Source organism: Mesocricetus auratus, unplaced genomic scaffold (assembly GCF_017639785.1).
Source record: "Mesocricetus auratus isolate SY011 unplaced genomic scaffold, BCM_Maur_2.0 Super-Scaffold_100676, whole genome shotgun sequence".
Lineage (NCBI taxonomy): Eukaryota > Metazoa > Chordata > Mammalia > Rodentia > Cricetidae > Mesocricetus > Mesocricetus auratus.
In genome coordinates this window covers 36,749,927-36,766,411 of record NW_024429266.1, presented here as the reverse complement: position 1 = coordinate 36,766,411, position 16,485 = coordinate 36,749,927, and the positions used below count along the sequence as shown (strand labels likewise).

The window sequence follows — 16,485 nt, the reverse complement described above, 5'->3', positions numbered from 1 at the left end:
ATGATTGTCAGATAATGGTAAGACTTGTCTAAAGATCATTGTAGGAATTAAATAAATGAATGGGCATGAGAAGCTTCCTAAATGACACTCTCTAAAGCATTAACAACTGCTTTAACTTTTGTGACTGTGGCTGTCCATGGTCCCCATGGTTGATACCTTTATCCTTTAAAGGTACTTATGTCTGAAGCATCTGCCATATCTAGCATAAAATAGTTAATACCTATATTCTACAGATGAACACTTAAAGTTCAAGTGACAAAAGATAAGCACACCACTAAGAAAATGGGCAAGAGGCATACACAATTATCTGAACGAAATCATTACTAGTAGCCATGTATAAAAATGAGCAGCCTTATATGGGGATATAGCTTAGCGGTGGAGGAATTGCTTAACAAGACTCTAGGTTCAATCTTCAGTACCAAACAACTCAGAAATAGTCCAAAAGATTTTCCTCTTTTATTTTCTTTTTTACCCCAAAACTATTTAGTACCCAAATAAACAAAAACAATTCAGCTTGCACGACTTCTCTCCATGCCTGTAAGATCTCTAACACCAGTGACGTTGATTTATCTCAAGACATCAGCTTCCAGTTCTCTGCTATGCCATTATCTGGGGGACTGAAAAGGGCATGGCATTCCCTATGGAGGTCTTCATATATCTCAGTTTTCTTCAAGTCAGAAAAAAATTAAAAGACACTAGAATATGAAGACAGGTATCCAACTTCTTGGAAAGACATAACCAGTATGAGAAACAAAACCCAACAGGTTGCAGTCACATTTATAATTTCAATGCAAAGAAGACAGTGCATCCTAGGGAGGCAGGCATAGTCACAACCCTGACCTCCTAGCCTCCATTTCTTCATGTGTAAGCTGGGGTTGATAATAGTACCTGACTCACAAGGCTTCTATGAAAATTAATTGAAATAATTTACATAAAATATTTAACATAGTGGCAGGTGGCAAGTTCCCAATAAATATTAGCACTTGATTCTAATGTTAGTATTAAATTCTGCTAGAGTAATTCTGTTACTATTAGTAACCAATTCTATAACAGACATCTACATAGTACTACAGGAATAAGTGGGGGGAAAGACTACACACTAACTGTAGAATAGGAGCAACAGTATGGACCTGAGAAAATGTCATGTAGAAAGACAAAACTAAAACTGTGAATGATGAAGACGTAAAAATAAAGCTAAGGCTTACTGCACATCACAGAAGGTAGAAAAGCAAGGACATGTCTAAGGAAATGTAAATGATGGAGTGTCTAAGTTGATGGCCCTATGTGGCACATGATGACCAGGTTCATTTCTCCTGCTACCTGTAGGTCACCATGAATGTTCAGCCTTAGGGTTGCACTTGAAATCTCTGAGATCATACTACTCCTTGGTTCAGTGTATGTAGTTAGTAAGTAAAACAGAATCCTCTTTCCCAGACAACACTGATTAAGTATTAATTATCCCAAGTTACTAAGTATCAGGCACTAATGATCTTATTTCCTCAATAATTCTATACATGGTAAGTATTAGTTTTTTAAAGCCACAACTAGGTAAGTGAAGATATAGGAAAGCAAAGAGACTTGATTAACATCCCACAGTCAGAAAATGATGAAAACAGAAAGAAAACCCAATGCAAGGCTTACAGAATATTTTACTCATGCCCATAGCTATGGCATAAAGTTGGAAAAGCACCCTAGTTAGGAATCAAAGAGTCCTAGGTTCTAGCTGTAGCCTGACACCAAGTAGCTGAATAAGTTATTCATATTCTACTTGAGTTTCTTCATTCATAACATGGAGGTCAGAAACAAACATCAAAGTAATAACAAAGAGTTCCTTCCTCATATCATTTTTATCATACCCTAAGGTACAGTTTTGCCAACTGTCTTGAACAATGTCATGTTTAATTTAGCTTCATATGTGACCCCACTGTCATGCAAGTATACTTCTAGTCAAAGTAGGCACTATGACCTCTATTGTAATTGCTATAATCAGGTTGAAGATGAAATATTTTTCTACAGAATTATCCTTATGAGCACTGATGGTCCCTTTTATGTTAACTGTACTGGATCCTACATAATACCATATTTTTCTATATAAAACACGGGAGTTACGTGGAGGATATGTCTAAATGCATAGGTGCTTTACAACTTTGTTTATGTAGGCAAGCTACCAACCTTCCCTACCACCACTTTCCTATTTATAAAAGAAGAAAGCAATACCTCATAGGATCTTTATGAAGATTAAATAAGAAGATGTATGTTGTGTAATTGGCACAACATTTAGAGTATGCCACAGACTCAATAAATCACAGCTTTAAAAATAACAACCTGAAACAAACCCCACTCTACTGCTGTGAGCTAGCCAAAGGGTAGAAAATGTCTATGTTCTCTCAACCCAATAGATCAAAACCTATCCCACTTTCCTCAAAACCTAATTCTTGCTTCTCTGTTCTCTCCCAGCCACCTGGTAGCTCAATTCAGAAATTCGGAACTGACCAAAAGATTGCCCTATGACAATCAGACAATGCACCGGTAGCTTTCAACCTCTTAATGCTGTGACTCTTAAATACAGTTCCTCAGGTTGTGGTGACCCCCCCAACCATAAAATCACTTTTGTTGATATTTCATAAGTGTAACTTTGTTACTGTTATGAATCATAATTAAATGTCTGTGTTTTCCAGTAGTCTTGGTGACACCTGTGAGTCATTTGACTGCCAAAGAGGTTGGGGACGCACAGGTTGAGATCCACTGTACTGCACAAGCATAAGTCCTGAAGGTCCCACCTCATCACTCTTTGAATCTGTCCTATCTTTTCCAACCTCACTGTATTGAACTCACTGAGTCCCTGTTTCTCTCCAGAACTGCTGCCCCAGTTTGCCTCTCTACTCTCTCATGCTCCTCTATAAATTTTAACCCACTGAAAGGTCTTCTTCCTCAAATCTGGCTAACCATTAGCCATCTCAGAAATGTGCACAAGCATTGCATTCTTCAGCTAGTCTTATTTGATCTTGGTCCCCCTCTAATTTAACTGCTTTTTAATCATATTTATTTATTAGTAAGGAAGTCATGTTGCTGCTACAGCATCTCTTTGGAAGTCAGAGGACAATCTGGGGGTGTACTTCCTTCTACCAAGTAGGTTCTGGGTATTCAAAGTCTAGTTTTTGGGCTTGGTGGTGGGACCTTTACTTACTTGAGTCAAATTGCTACCCCCTAGTTTTAATGCCTGCCCTGCTTGCTGCCTCTCTACCTTGATTCCAAGTTCTCTAAGAATACAAGCTCCCTGAACTTGTCTGATCTGATATCCACAGTATCTGGCAGTGAGTAAGATTATAATATGTGCTCAGTGATGGTCATCTGAGAAAATGATTGATGTCTCCTGGTTTGCTTCAGCATTAGTATCACAGTAACATTTATGTGTATTTAAGTACAGTTATTTTAGTCATGTCTACTTGTCTTAGGGAGATCAGATACATGACAATTAATATCCAGCAGCACTACTCGGGATCTTACCTGGATTGGCTGATCTTGGCATGGATAATTTATTTTGTAAAACCAGCAAGCATTTCTGCCTCAAGTCAGGCCCAGAAAGCACTTAGTTCCCACCTACTAATATACAATGACAGATGATTCAGGAGATCCAAGGTTACTCTGAAGACACATTGGTTTGTCTGTTCCTATGGCCAAGACCAAGACATAGCTTTGTTGTCCTCAAAAATGCGTTGAAAAATTACTTGTACAAAAACTACAGAGCCTACATATATGAATCTTAAATAATTCCTTTAACAAGAATTTGAATCCCAAACTACTTGAACTTAGACCCTAATACATGCCCCCCCCAGCTTGGGTTTTGTTGTCAGAGGTTTCATGAGAAACGAACCTTGACAATGGGGTGGTGTTGGTGATACCTGAAGAATGACAGCAGAAATGGACAAGTATCTGAAATTGGAGGAAATACAATTATATGTGGCCAAACCACACTTTGAATAACAAATCATGAGAACATCAATCAATTACATGCCTTAAAATATTCCCTCCACTAACCTACAATCACCTTGTTTTATTCAGATTTGCAACCCAAGTACACAGTGGCTTTTGTGTGGCAAACACTAAACAAATGTTTGCTAAATTTCATTTAATCATCAAAGTCTGACAGCAAATAAGATGGTAGCAAGATAGGAATCTACCATTTTGTTTTCTGTGGGAAAGCTACTTCACTCATTGAAGGGAACCAGAAGACACCTTCCTCTAATATTAACAGCTCACTTCTTTACATCTGTCTTTAGAGCAAAAGGTCTTTCCAGTGGGTCTTGGCATTTTCTCCCTCATATGTACAAGGTCATGTCACATACATGAAGACCAGTGTATAAGAATAAGCATGGGATCAATGCATGTACAGACAAAAATTTGAACTTAAACTTTGTATTGTGGCCGGAACAGCATTCTGGGCAGTCTTTATGAATGTCAGCTGGGATAATAAGAGAGGTATCTAAGCAGAATTTGAGTGACTATGATCTCTGGCCCTGACTCTGCCAGGAACTTGTTGTAGACCAGTTCCATTACCTCTTCATTCCATCTTTAAAGATGTTGTGTGCCTACACAAAGTTGTTTCAAGAAATGAACAAGACCTTAGAAGTGAGGTGTTCTGAAAACTGCAAGATACTTTACATCATACATGAGGCTTCTCATCACTCTTGGGTACATCTGTAAGTATTCAAGTATTCATTGTTCTAACTTCCTTGCCCCCATTTGGAAATAGCATAATTGCACCACCAACCACACACACACACACACACACACACACACACACACACACTCACTCACTCACACTTATGTCCCTCTCTCAGAAGCCTGGAAGCAGTAGGTGAAGATGCTGGAATAGCTCAGGGTCATTTTCTGTTTGTATGAGCCTTCTGCCCTGTAGCCCCTGACAGCACTTCAGGATGTGCTTATGCAGCCCTGCTTTGTTGCCATGGAGACAGGAAGCTCTGCTTCTCTTCAAGCCTAAGCTAATGGTTTTCATCAAATCCTATTTCCTCTGAGACACATAAAAATGCTACAATGCTTGTACCCAACTCTTCTTTTTAAATATAAAATCAACAAACACACCGCACAGTTTTTTATCTTTGGGGATAGGGCCTTCAGTCATTTCCATACTTGATGCCCAGGGGACCCTTGCTCAATGTAGGGAGGCTTGTGTATCCTCCTCTCATCGCTGTACTTCTCCACTCCTAGGAACACATTGGCACATAACATTCAATATTCTCACAGGTCACTGAAGCCTGTTCCCTGGAGACAAAATGTTCAAAGCTATATACCAGGTGGCTGAATGTGTGAATCCCAGCTAAAGCCACACTCTAAGGAGAGGTTTCATCCTTTCCAGAAGCATGGGCTCACTGATCCATCAGCAAAAAAGTCCAAGATCCCTCCTAGACACAGGACCCATTGGTGCCAAGTCCTCTGTAGACACCAGTGAACATCTTCCTAATGCTGAGCAACAAGGGCAGCACCAGAACACAGAAAATAATCCAGGACACAAGTATTTCAGGCCCAGCTCACACAGTCCCTATTGTTAACATTCCTTTAAATGTCACTCTATTGACACCAGCCCCACCCAGCTGCCAACACCACTTCCTATGTCTCGGATAGTAAAGAGGCACCTGCCATGCCAGTAGCTTGGCATCTTCTGAACCAAGAAGGTGGTCTCCCAGGCAGAGGGGAGTTGATGGCCACAGACCTGGCTCAAACCAAATACTCACAGACTGGGAAGAGCTTCTTGCCAGTGTCCCCCACCTCTTCTCCTCCACCACTTTACAGGTTTCTGCCACATTTCTTAGTGTGCCACAGTTGTACTGGCACAATTGCTTCCTTGATCTGTACCTTCCCATGCCAGTCCTTCCCTGCTGACGCTAGATAAGTGTCCTTAGACCCTCTGTTTCCATCTTACACTTGTTTGATGATAGTTTTGCTTCAAAATTTAAGGTTTTTATTTGTCTCAGCATCATGCAAATAGAACTTTAAAAGTCAAACAATTCTGAAAGATTGTAATGAAAAAATAGCAGCCCTCTGTCTTACTTTGCCAACCCCAGAATCTCACTCTCCAGAGGTAGCCACTTTTAACTCGTCTGTTTCTTCTGGTATTCATTTCAAATTTTCTAAATATTATACTTAAAATACTGCGACTTCTTTATCTTTCAATTTTAAAAACTGCTTAATGATTTGCTTACTGTGGAACCTAAGATTTTGGTCTTTGATACCCTACTCCCTTCCCCACATTCAGCCTTCCCCAATCTAAAAAAGGCAATTGCAACACTGTGAGAGGCTAGCTCACACTTCAGCATCAACAATGGAAACCAGGTTGGCAGCTGAGCTGCATAGAAGACTTGCTGTGCCTCTATTTCTTTGGAAGTAGTACATTTATATATTTTGAATTAAATGCTTACACTGGGGTTGAGGGGGAGCGGAAGAAGAGAGATAGGGATGAAGAGAGACAGAATAAATACATTATTGTGTATGTGTATAGTTTGGATCAGAACAAATCATAGAACCCTTTAGAATATAACACATCAAGAATATATTAGTTTTACTTGTCTCCTAAAGATAGCATTTTTGGGATCCTCTGTCACCCAATTTAACTCTGATCCTGATACCCTCTTAGTTACTGAGTATTGTCACCCTAATTTTATTTCACTGCAAAACTGACATTAGATCCCTTTGTCTTTGTCCTCTTCTGGATCCCTTGTGTTCATGAGTACCATGCTTTTTTTGAGGTTTATTTTATTCTGTTTCATTACTTTATTTTACTGTATGTGTATGACTGTTTGCCTGCATGCACATCTGTATACTGAGTGTGTGCAGACCCTGTAAATGTTAGATCCCCTAGGAGTGGAGTTGACAGACTGCCAAGTGGGTCCTCTCTTAAACTTTGAGCCATCTCCCAGCTCCATGCCTTCCTTCCTTACTTGCCTCTTTGTTCTTAGTGGACTCATATTCTTTAGCAGCTGCTTCCCCAAAGGTACCTGACAACGTTGCTATTCCGCTAACATGGGTAACTGGCACTCTGGCTAGATAGAGCATTTGAAAGTTGTTTTCCTGTTAGGAAGTTTTATTAACTTCTGTATTACTTTCTAATTTTCAGTGTTATCACTGAGAGGCTCACTGGCATTCTAATTCTTTATAGCTAAACATTAACCCTATTCCCAGTTGGCAGGAACTTTCAGAACATCCTTTTCTCTGATGGTCTGAAATTCACAGTGATTCACTTAGGTGTGATTTTTCTCTAACTGAATGTCCTGGGTGCTAGTAGACATTTTCATGATTGGTTTACGCATTCACATTCTATCGCCTGACCACACAAGCTATTACAACATTGCCAATACAGAAATTTTCATTTGAGTATATTTTTATAAACTTTGTTTTATGCACATATAATGCATATTATAATGTCTCCTTCTTTTCATTGAACCGTTCTTAAGACACCTTATACTCCATGTGCACATGGTATCTGTTGCTCTTAATTGCCACATCACATGCCATGGTATGCATCCAACAGTTTACATATCTAATCTCCCAGCTTGGGACACCCAGGGTGCTTCCTGTGCCCACTGCCAAGAAACCACCCTGGAAAGACTATCTTTGCACATGTCTCAGCAGTTCTTTTAATCTGGCAATGGTGAGTCTTTTGGTACTGGGAACATCTGTCATATTTTTCTATGTTAATTCTTCCTTCCCATTTCATTGTTCTCTTTATTGAACTTTCTTATTAAAACATTGGATCAATTGTAAATATTTTTAAACAAGGCCTTACTATGTTGCCCAGCCTCACCTTGGACAGGTGCGTCCCCTGCTTCAGTCTCTCAAGTACTGGGATTTCAAGTGTATATGCCACCACACCTTGCTCTTTGAGTCAGTATCAGTCTCTGTCTGTGTCCCTATCTGTGCTTGTCTCTGTATCTCTCTGTGTTTCTCTCTCCCTCACCCCACTTCTTAAATGTTACCCTCAATTTTACACTCCAACTTTACTATCTTTTTGGTTTGATTACATTTTTACATTAACTCAGCTTTGCATACTTTAACTCATACTTTCCTATCAATTACATCTTACATATAGTCAAACAGCTTATCATAATCTCAACATCTTTTTCAGAATAAGCTGTTACTTTGTAGATGAAATTATTTCTCTATTTCTGCTGGCATCAAATGTGGATTTTTAAAATTATCTTTTACTAGCTGCACTGCCCATAATTTCTTTTGTCTATTTATTATATCACTTAGGGACTTTCATTTTGAGCATTTTCCTTAAATGCTGATGACCCCTGGCTGTGTATTCACTATGAGCAAGGCAGTGTAAACTCCACACCCATAGTTGGAGCTTGTGGAGTGTTGGGTGCAGTAGGCTGAGCTACAACCCCTTAAAAAGACCATTCATATTCTAATTCCTGGAACTCCTGAATGTTACCTTATTTGGAAAAAGAGTCTTTGCAGAAAAGCAAAGTTAAGTATATTCAGAAGAAGAGATCAAACTAGATTATCCAATGATGCTAAATCAAATCAGAAGTACCCTTATAAGAGCAAGACTGAGGGAGATGACAGACACTGGAGAGGGAGGGGCTGCACAGGCACTGAGGCAGAGACTGTGGTGATGACACGGTGATAATCCAAGGGATGCCTGGATCTATCAAAGCGGAAGAAGGAAGACACAATTCTCTCAGGCCATTGGAGGGAGTGTGGGCCTGCCAGATCTGGAGATTGTAACTCAAAAACGATCAGAGAACAAAATTACTGTCAGTTTATTCTACCTGGATCATGGTAGCTTATTGTGATAGCAAAAGAGAATGGACATAGTGAACTTTACTAGGGACGATGGGATGGGAACCTGTTTCTCTAACCTCACCCAACTGTGATAGACAGATCTTTTCTCTTAAGAGAGAGTCCCACAGAAGAATCCTCTAAACTATGGCCAGATTGCTGCTTTTCTGAGAAAACACAAGTGGGCTGTGGAACTGACATTCAGCTTAAGGACTTGACACTTAGGCCTCTTGTTTCCATGACAATTTCAAGTCCACCCTAAGATGCAGCTGATTTAAACCTCAACAGAGAGTAGGTCTCCTGATTTGTTTAGGATGTGGTTAAAGGGGGCAGATACTTGCCAACAGTGTCCAGAGAATGAATAGGTAGCATGGATTTTTAATCAACTCATTCTGGCTGGCCTTGAACTCACAGAGATCCGCCTGCCTCTACTTCCTGAGTGCTGGGATTAAAGGCATGCGCCACCACCACCTGGCATGGATTTTTAATCAATCTCCTGTTTTTAACATAATGTACATTCCAATTCTCAGGAATATGGGCTGTCTCTAATTCCTGAGTCTTGAGCTCAAAAGGGAAATCATTCTGCCTATTTACTGTCATTCTCCATTGGAGGCACTTAAACTTCAGCTTTTACAGACCACTGTGGCAGTGAATATTTGTGATATTAAAAAGTTTTGTTCACATTCTTATCTGCTGTCATCCCTCCCATTTCCTTGTTCCTATATCCTTTAAATGACTCATTCCTCTATTCATGGAGTATCAAAAAAAAATCTCCAATTTGTTTCAATTTGCTTCATGTAACCACAAAGATCACTTTACATGCTATCATTTGAAGAACTTACACCAATTGATAAAATCATCATCACCACTACAACCACAGGCACCACCACCACCACCGATAGTAGATGTCATTCTGTAAATATGTCTCTCCTATTGGTTTATAAATAAAACACTGTTGGCCAATCGAGAAGCAAGATAGGTGGGACTAGGAGAGAAGGAGGATTTGGGGAAATGTAGTAGGGTTGCCATGTGATCCCAAGAGGAGAGGATGCATGAGTCTGGTGTTCTTGGTAAGATAAGACCTTGTAGAAATGCACATATTAGTAGTTATAGATTAATACTTAAGACAGAACTAGCCGATAAGAAGCCCTAGATATTGGCCAATAGCACTGTAACTAATAGAGTCTCTGTGTGTTATTTGGGGACTCTGAGGCAGTTGTGGAACCGGGCAGGTACACCGCAACACACCACCACCACCACCACCGTACCAACTCTGCTCAGTAAAATGTTGGGTTCCCTAAAATATTTATCTGGATTGAGCCTCTTTATACTGCATTCCATGTCTCATTTATTCATCTTCTCTAGAGTGTTTGTCTCCGGTATACTGTTTTCTTATATTATTCTAGCTCATAATATCCCCCATGCAATTCTCAGTCCTGTTTGAAACCAACGATAATGGCTTCAGACCATAGAGATTTGTTCCTTCTCCCCCAAAACAATTATTGTATTTCACACTGGTCAGTAAAAACAAGATTTGTACTCCCTGATTCAAATGATAAAAATGTCTTCTCGGCAAAGCATGTTAGACACTGGGCAATAGAGATTGGTATTAAAAAAACTCATGTCGCAAACACGAATGCTACATCCAATACACTGTGAAGCAAGCTTTTTTTTTGAGGATATCTTCTTTAACTTTATGTCCCTAACAACCAGCACAGTCTTTGACATAGAGTTATTGGATGGAGTTATGGATGGACAGGTGTACACACGAGCTACTGTGTTCAGAACTGCACATGACATAGAGCCTTTTTAAACGACAAAACACAGTCAAGGGGATTGAAACAACCATCCCTTGCTGGACTGAAGCAGCTAGAACAGCAATGGCACAAAGGGGCTGCCAGTGTCTTCTAAGGGACAGTTAAATGTGCTAAATGCCATGAATCAGAAGGCATCAGCCCTGAGCTAGCACCTCTCAAAGGAAGGGTGGAACATCTGGCTTACCCTGAAAGCACTCCCAGGACAAGGTTGAGAACAAAGAAGGATCCAATGATGATGAGGGGGATGAAGTACAGCCAATTCCAGGTGGCTCCTAAGGCATCATTGGTCTGAAAGAAAGAAAAATGGGATCTTAATTAAAGCTGTCTCCAAGAAGGTCTACACTCCAGCAGCCTCACACCGAGGCTGATGGAACAATGACAGTGTGATATAGTTAAACATTATCTCACCTGCATCCCCAGTTCACTTTATTGTAAGATAACTCATGTGGCTAGTGAAGATCATGTCAGTATCTCTATAACATGAATGGGGAAATTCTAACACCCTTACTTAGAAGATATGAGAACTGAATGGCAAAAAGCCAAAACATAGTTCTGAGGGTATAAAAGGGTGAATAGGCTTTACAACTCTTGGTAACATGTATTCTTAACCTTTGAACTCTTAAGTTAGATAGATTATTAAAAAAATAATAAACAAGGGCAGGCTGTGCCAGTCACCCTATCCCATGGGTATTAGCAAAGCTATTTTGGGGGCTGCTTAGAAGGAATTAGGCTCACACCAAGCTCCTGGGGTGACTTTCCTACTTCCATCATGATCCTGTATTACAGAGTTGGTCCAGGTTTGGCCCCAGCAAAGTCCTGGGAAGAACAAGGACTATATCTAAATTTGAAGAGTGAACTTGTGAGAAGATCTTCTGATCTCTCCTGATTTCTCTCTCTTCACTCTTCCTTCTCTCCTAACTCAGAAAAGTTGTGGGGGGAGCACAGATATATGTGTTATGGATTCTTATGCTCCAAGTTGGATGCAAAGTTTTTGAGGTGCCACAACTGAGGAAGGACAACTTGTTGTATCTTATGAAACCTTTGAAATCAAATTCAGAGAATACCAAGTTGCTCTCTCCAACATCCTTGTCTCTCGACAAAGAGTTCTTCTTCGTCCCTGGGCTCTCCCTGCCCAAGTCTTTTCAAAGGGATTTTCTGGATTTGTACTTCACATATGCAGACCTTTGAATCCTTCCCCTAACCAAACCCCTCATGCATCATTTTGAGTATCAATTAGAAACTCAAAATAGATATTTTATCCCTATCTCATTGGGGAAATCAGGACCATCAAGATCAAATGCCATACCTAAAACTAATATGCTTAATAAAATTAAAATCAGAGCTCAAAATATCTATGATAACTGTTGACCATATTTTTATTAATTAAAATTTTTCATTTATTTTTACATACTGGCTAGTTTCCCCAAACTTCTCTCATCTACCCCACCCTGCCTACCATCTACCTCTCTCCCTTTCCACTCCTCCTCCATCTCCATTCAGAAAGGGCAGGGCCTCCCATGGGCATCAACAACCCATTCATTTTGTGCACCTCTTTCTCCTTCTCATGACTAGAACTTGAAAATATATTTTAAAGTAATTGTCCTTGTGTATCTTGTGCACTTCTGTAATCCAATCTTTTTTTCTCCCCAATTATCTCATTTTCCTTTTCCACTCAGTGCCAAGCTACATAATATACCTGCTGATTGGTCATAGCTGCTGTCACTGGATAGTTAGATCTCCCATTAAAAATAATCCCTAAGCCAAGCACTTTTGGCAAACTGTGCCTTTTGTTTAGGCCCTGAACTGATTGCAGATGAAATTACTGCAACTGAAGTTGACTCAAAACTTTAACACAAAATATAAAACTGTTTTTAACAAATGAATGGAAGGAAACCCTGCCAACTTCAGTGTCTCAGACTTAGGTCTTAGGCTTAACAAGATCTGGATGAGACACAAGTAGAGAGGTCATGAGGCAAATCTCAGAAAAAGCCACGTTCCATCATCAGAAGGAAGATACAGAAGAGCCAGATGCTAATAGCTATCAGGGGCATGAAGGACAAGGGAGGCTGAGATGGCTGAGGCAGGAGTCTTGCTGTGAGCAAGAAGAGACTGATGATCCTTGCAGAGCTAGCTCTGTCTGTCTTCAGGATCAGAAGTCAAATATTCTTTAGAGCCTACTTCACTTCAATGGCTCTCTAGTGGCTCCAGATTAACACAATCCATGGGCTTCATGGTTTTGCCAGTTCCCTTCAGTGTACTTTGGCAACAAGGGTTACATTTATACCAAGCACCCAGATCAGATCTCAGCTGCTCATAAATGTAACAATATCAGCGTGGCACTGATGGAATTGTAGTTGTTGAGGTATCTCTGATCTCCAACTGAGCTATGGTAGAAAAGTAGCTAGGGTGACTACAGAGTAAAACCTATGTAAAACGTTGTGTTCTCTGTGAACTCTACACGGCTGTGATTTACAAAAGGTAATGATGGCATTTTGTGGAAAATGGATTTGGTAACCAGAGAAAGTTAGGGAACAGCAAATTATATATGTATCAAAGGAAGTGAGAACTGTGAAAAAAGATGTATTGCTTACTTACTGTGATTTCATAAACTTTCTTGGTTATAAACTTTATTCAAAGAAAATCCATTAATACATCAGAGAATATATCCCATAAAGCACAGGGATAAAAGAATCCCCCTTATTGGCTAAGAGTTCATGATGAACCATGTTGGCCCAGTCAGAGCTGTGTGAGAATGTTTGGGATTAACTTTTAACTACCTAGATTTTCAATGTCTGCAATGTGACAAAGACTTTGACACACACAGAAGTAATTAATAAATGACCACCCTTTGAATATGAAGATTCTCTTGCTAAAAATAGACCAATACAAATCCAGTCCAATAATATACTCTCCGTCTGTGGAATTTTCTCTAAATTACTACATGTGTCATCTACCTCAGCAATGAAGCATCCTGGAAGAAAAAAAAAAAACAAAAGAAGGAGAAGAGGAGGGGAAAATGAATAGCTGTGAAGACGTCAGCCCCAGCAACATGGAGAGCTGGGGATTAAGGAAACAACTGACAGCTTAAAAGCTTCTTTGGGAGAGAGTAGCTTGACAGCACCCACCATTACTTGCAACCTTTTAACACTGTTGGTGCATTCTCTCCACGCCTGGCTCATATCAAACTGTTTCTTGTTTGCCCTTCCTCCTCCATCTTTTCTGACCAGCTGGCTTCCCATGCCTTCACAAGTTTATTGTGGACCAATAACCAAGAGCCGAAGGGGACCATCCTCATTGGAAAGTGGGCAAGCGAAGGCACTTCACTCACGATTCCTCCTTCAAAATAGCAAGGTTCTTTCTGAGCTTTCATCTCCTTCTGATTCATCATTATTAAAAACTTAAAATTGTCCAGTGTAGGAGAGATGTCTACTAAAGTGTATTTTGAGAGTTTTAAAAGAAGCAATCAACAACTCAGAAGTCAGCAAGCATTCTGACACAGAAAAGGTGGGAGTCAGACTACTACCACCAGTGTGGCCATGAAGTATGGTCTCCCCCTTCCATTCTTCTTCACTGTGTCTGTGGCTGTCACAGGGCTCACAGGGCATGTTTGTATATAGGATACTCTGTGGTGATATCTTGCTTGTACAAATAAAGCCTGTCTGAAGGTCAGAGAATGAAGCTTGCTACTAGCTAACCATAGAGGCCTAGGGGAGTCTATAAAGACAGACAGGAAGTGAGATAGCTGCCAGAAACAGGATATAAGCTGGGAGAAACAGGAACTTGCTCTCTTGTCTGCTAAGATGCTAAGGAGGTAAGGTGTGGCAGTGACTTGCTCCTTCTCTCTGATCTCTCAGCATTTTCCTTTATATCTGACTCTGGGTTTTTATTACTTAGACCAATTTCAAACTTCATTTACAATACTCAAACCTTATTTAAACTTTAAGAACATGAGACAACCATGCTAAGGTCCTCAGATAAAATCCTGAGGCATGAGACTAGCTTCCAATGTATACTCTCTGGATTCTGAACCTAGGAGAGTTTCACAGGAGAACCATCACCACCAAGACCTCCAATGGGGAACAATTAAGTGTGAATCAGGCCCTTCCCTGCAATTAATGCTACCCAGAGAGCAGCAGCCTCTTCATACCACACCCATGGAACACCTCCTACAATGATTGACTTTGGACTGAGGGATACCTTGGTAGCTGATGAATCTTGGTCTGTATAATATGTCATATCCAGAAAAAATTTGCTTGTAGATCAGAGACCTAAGTAGAGAAGACACCTCAACAGGATTATAGGTGCTTCCTAATTGCTAGGGCTTAGAAGGTAAATGAAAAGGTTGGCTAGGAGGTAGTGGTGCACACCTTTAATCCCAGCACTTGGGAGGCAGAGGCAGGTGGATCTCAGTGAGTTGGAGGCCAACTCTACAGAGTGAGTTCCAGGTCAGCCAGGACTGTTACACAGAGAAAGCCTCTCACAGAAAACCAAAAAAGAAAAACAGAAAGAAATAAGGAAGGAATGAGAGAGAGAGAGAGAGAGAGAGAGAGAGAGAGAGAGAGAGAGAGAGAGAGAGGGAGGGAGGGAGGGAGGGAGGGAGGGAGGGAGGGAGGGAGGGAGGGAGGAAGAAAGAAAGAAAGAAAGAAAGAAAGAAAGAAAGAAAGAAAGAAAGAAAGAAAGAAAGAAAGGGTAGAATGACAGGCCTCACATGTGCTCAAACCTTGTTTTGACTCCTCCCCTAGAACTGGATACTATTTTCCTTCTGACCTTGGGCATTAGAGCTGAACTTGACAGTGGAACTTGTACCAGTGACCTCCCCAAAACTGTAGGTTTTTATTTGGCCTTGATCTAGGGGTTGTACCATTATCCTCCATTGTTCCAAAACTTGTGATTTAGAGAGATAAGTACGGTTGGCTTCTGCTGGTTTCACCAGCTTGCAAACAGACTCTTATCAAGTGCATCAATTCTCCTTAAACCCTTCCCCTATGTCCTATTGCTTTTCTTTGGAGCACCCTAGCATGCCTACTATATGACAGCTATTAGGGGGAGAGCTTTTGGCTGTCCTCTTCTTTAAGGGCTGATGTGCCTGCAATACCCAATCATTTCTCCACCTGGCCCTTCTCCTGATGCCAAGCTGGCTGTTCCCCCTCCTTCTCACCTGTTGCTTCACTGGATGACACACACATGCACGTGTGCACATGACAAAAGTGATGATAGACAGAGAAAGAAGTTTGGAGGTGGCAACCCACCTGCATAGGAGTGCTCAGTGGGTGCCAGCCCTGACACTGTGGGAATGCATTTCTTTGGGAACCTGCCTCACTGGGGGTGGTAGGCTCACCCACTCCCTGTGTAAACAGGCACACATGGCAATTATCACATTAATCTTCGGGGGCGAGGTGAGAGAGATGCAGGAAGATAGGGCAAGAGGAGCCAGACTGAAGAGAAGGCTAGGAATGGAAAGAGCAAGAAGAAGGTGGCCCCCTGGATCTTCCTGTCTGAGGCTGTATGTGTAGAACTTTCACAGGGTCCTCCTCCCTGGCTCTGTGAAAAGCATGCTGAAGCTGGGCGTTGGTGGCGCACACCTTTAATCCCAGCACTAGGAAGGCAGAGGCAGGAGGATCTATGTGAGTTCGAGGCCAGCCTGGGCTACAGAGTGAGTTCCAGGACAGACTCCAAAACAATACAGAGAAACCCTGTCTTGAAAAACCAAAAAAAAAAAAAAAAAAAAAGAAAGAAAGAAAGAAAAGCATGCTGAAGCACCTCTCAGTCAAGTTCCTGCTTCTTGGAGCAGTCAACAGCTGCCTGAACTGAAGCAGCATTGATGGTCCATCTCCTTTCATTCTGGATGGAACACCGCTATGATACA

At 40.9% G+C, this 16,485-nt stretch overlaps 1 protein-coding gene across 7 annotated transcripts in view; it reads right to left on the bottom strand.

Annotated features, from left to right (window-relative positions):
- Positions 1-16,485, bottom strand: part of Cacna1e (calcium voltage-gated channel subunit alpha1 E) — a 450,477-nt gene that overhangs the window by 133,138 nt on the left and 300,854 nt on the right. For all 7 annotated transcript variants that reach the window (XM_040737130.1, XM_040737129.1, XM_040737133.1 and 4 more), the window contains one exon: positions 10,804-10,907. In XM_040737130.1, coding sequence (XP_040593064.1) covers positions 10,804-10,907 — 104 coding nt within the window. The remainder of the gene's footprint in view (positions 1-10,803; positions 10,908-16,485) is intronic.